At 36.9% G+C, this 1,894-nt stretch overlaps 1 protein-coding gene across 1 annotated transcript; it reads right to left on the bottom strand.

Moving 5' to 3' along the window:
* Positions 1-313: 313 nt before the first annotated feature.
* LOC109213675 (zinc finger A20 and AN1 domain-containing stress-associated protein 7-like) lies at positions 314-730 on the bottom strand. Its single transcript, XM_019377500.1, has one exon. The coding sequence runs from the start codon at positions 728-730 to the stop codon at positions 314-316; it is 417 nt and encodes a 138-aa protein (XP_019233045.1).
* Between the last annotated feature and the right edge of the window lie 1,164 nt (positions 731-1,894).

Raw genomic sequence — 1,894 nt, 5'->3', positions numbered from 1 at the left:
GTGAAAATTATGTTTCATTCTCTGGTTATATACAAATACTACTAAATTCTATTATTAGATAAAACCTAGCCCAGTGTTCATAGTTATTATACTCTTCAATTAAACTTCTAATTCTAAAAATACTATCGAATGACACTTAATAATTGCAAGTAAGATATACAAAGTTTAATAATATGTATATAATTTTTTAAAATTTTATATTATTGATATAGGGTACACGCGCAAAACGCGTACCTTAAGACTAGTAAATACAAATAGTATACATGACATTTATAGAGACGTATGAGTCAAAGAATCTCAAAAGGAAAATGTCTTAGATCCTATACTCAAGTTTATCAGCTTTGCAGAGAGGATTTTCCTTAGCCAAAGCCGCTCGTCCAATAGACTTGAAATTGAATGTGCATGCATGTTCCTCTGGGTACCTATGAATCCTACAAAACATTCCACCACACTTACAACTGAACCCTATTAATCCCACTTTCTTCTTACAACTCTTGCACCTTTCTGTCTTTGTTTTCATCTTCAAACCATCGTCGTTTCCAGTTTTAACAGAATCATCAATAGTAAGAAAAGATAACTTTTCAGACAAAGCTATTGCACTCTTGGCAGCTTCTTCATTCAAGAAAACTTTATAGCATTGGGAACAGAGGTTGTGATTGCTTGGGTTACCATAGAAGCCGCAACCCCTTGGGCATAAACTTAAATTTTCTGCTTTGTGACAAGAAGTCATTCTTTTCCCTGTGAAAGAGTTTTTTTGTTTTGTGGTAGATTGAAGCAACTTATCACTGGTAGTAATAGTGTAGTTAGCTCTTCTCAATTGATGAGTGCAGCTGATGTTGTGTTTCCGGTAATATATAGAGGAAGCTTGTAATCCAAATTAAGATCGAACTAGGACTTTCCTAATTTAATATCCCTCTCCCCCTATTTTGGTTTTTGTTTGAGAATGTTACTAATATTTGGAAATCCTTGTACGACACATATTAGGACAATAGTTAGTGCGGTCGGTCAAAAACTTTGGCCTTCTTTATTATGGAATGTCGTTTATATATCCTTATTTAACTTCGCCTAATTGTTATTTCTTTGTGAGTTTAACAGGGGACTTTGGGGTACAATTTTTATTTGCCAAGACTCTGATGCCTACGAACCCGACGACAGGTATACCTTGAGTTTCCACAGTAGAACCCGAACAACTAGGTAGTGATCAACCTAATCCGAAGTACCTGGATCTGCACAAAAATATGCAGATAGTGTAGCATGAGTACATCACAGCGGTACCCGGTAAGTATCAAGACTAACCTCGGTGGAGTAATGACGAGGGACAGTCAAAACACCTACTAGACTAAACAACCTGAACAAGAATGAAGATGAACTAACGGGGAAACAGTATTAATATAAAGCTAAGCATGGTAAGGATAACAAAACAATACTCGCAATGAAATACTAGAAACAACGATTAGCAAGAAGGAGCAAAGAAATAATAATGCCGTAGAGTAAGATAAACACAGCGTAAGTCCGGTGAAACCAAATAAAGGGAACAAATACCACTCAAATAAGAGCAATCGCTTCCACACAAGATTTGTCCAAGGATTTTCTCCTAGGTACTTCACCTCATAGTCATATTTCACGGGTCCCAGCCAATTCATGAACCCTAATCACTCGCCATCTCGTGCCCACATTATAATTCATAATCGCACGGACGACTCACGTGCCAAGGGAGTGGCAGTATCTCATATATATACGGACAATTCACATGTCAACAATAACAATGAATCGTGACCGCACAGACAGCTCATGTGCCGATAAGACAACTCTCACATAGAAGGCAAGTAGACGAGAGTACATGTAAATGGTCAATAACATCAGGATTCATCTTCTTAAACAGATATGAGTGATT

This window comes from Nicotiana attenuata, unplaced genomic scaffold (assembly GCF_001879085.1).
Source record: "Nicotiana attenuata strain UT unplaced genomic scaffold, NIATTr2, whole genome shotgun sequence".
Classification (NCBI taxonomy): domain Eukaryota; kingdom Viridiplantae; phylum Streptophyta; class Magnoliopsida; order Solanales; family Solanaceae; genus Nicotiana; species Nicotiana attenuata.
This window is presented reverse-complemented; position numbering and strand designations above follow the sequence as displayed.

Excerpts from the sequence above, each read along its gene's own strand:
- LOC109213675 (XM_019377500.1), bottom strand. The coding sequence starts at position 730 with ATGACTTCTTGTCACAAAGCAGAAAATTTAAGTTTATGCCCAAGGGGT.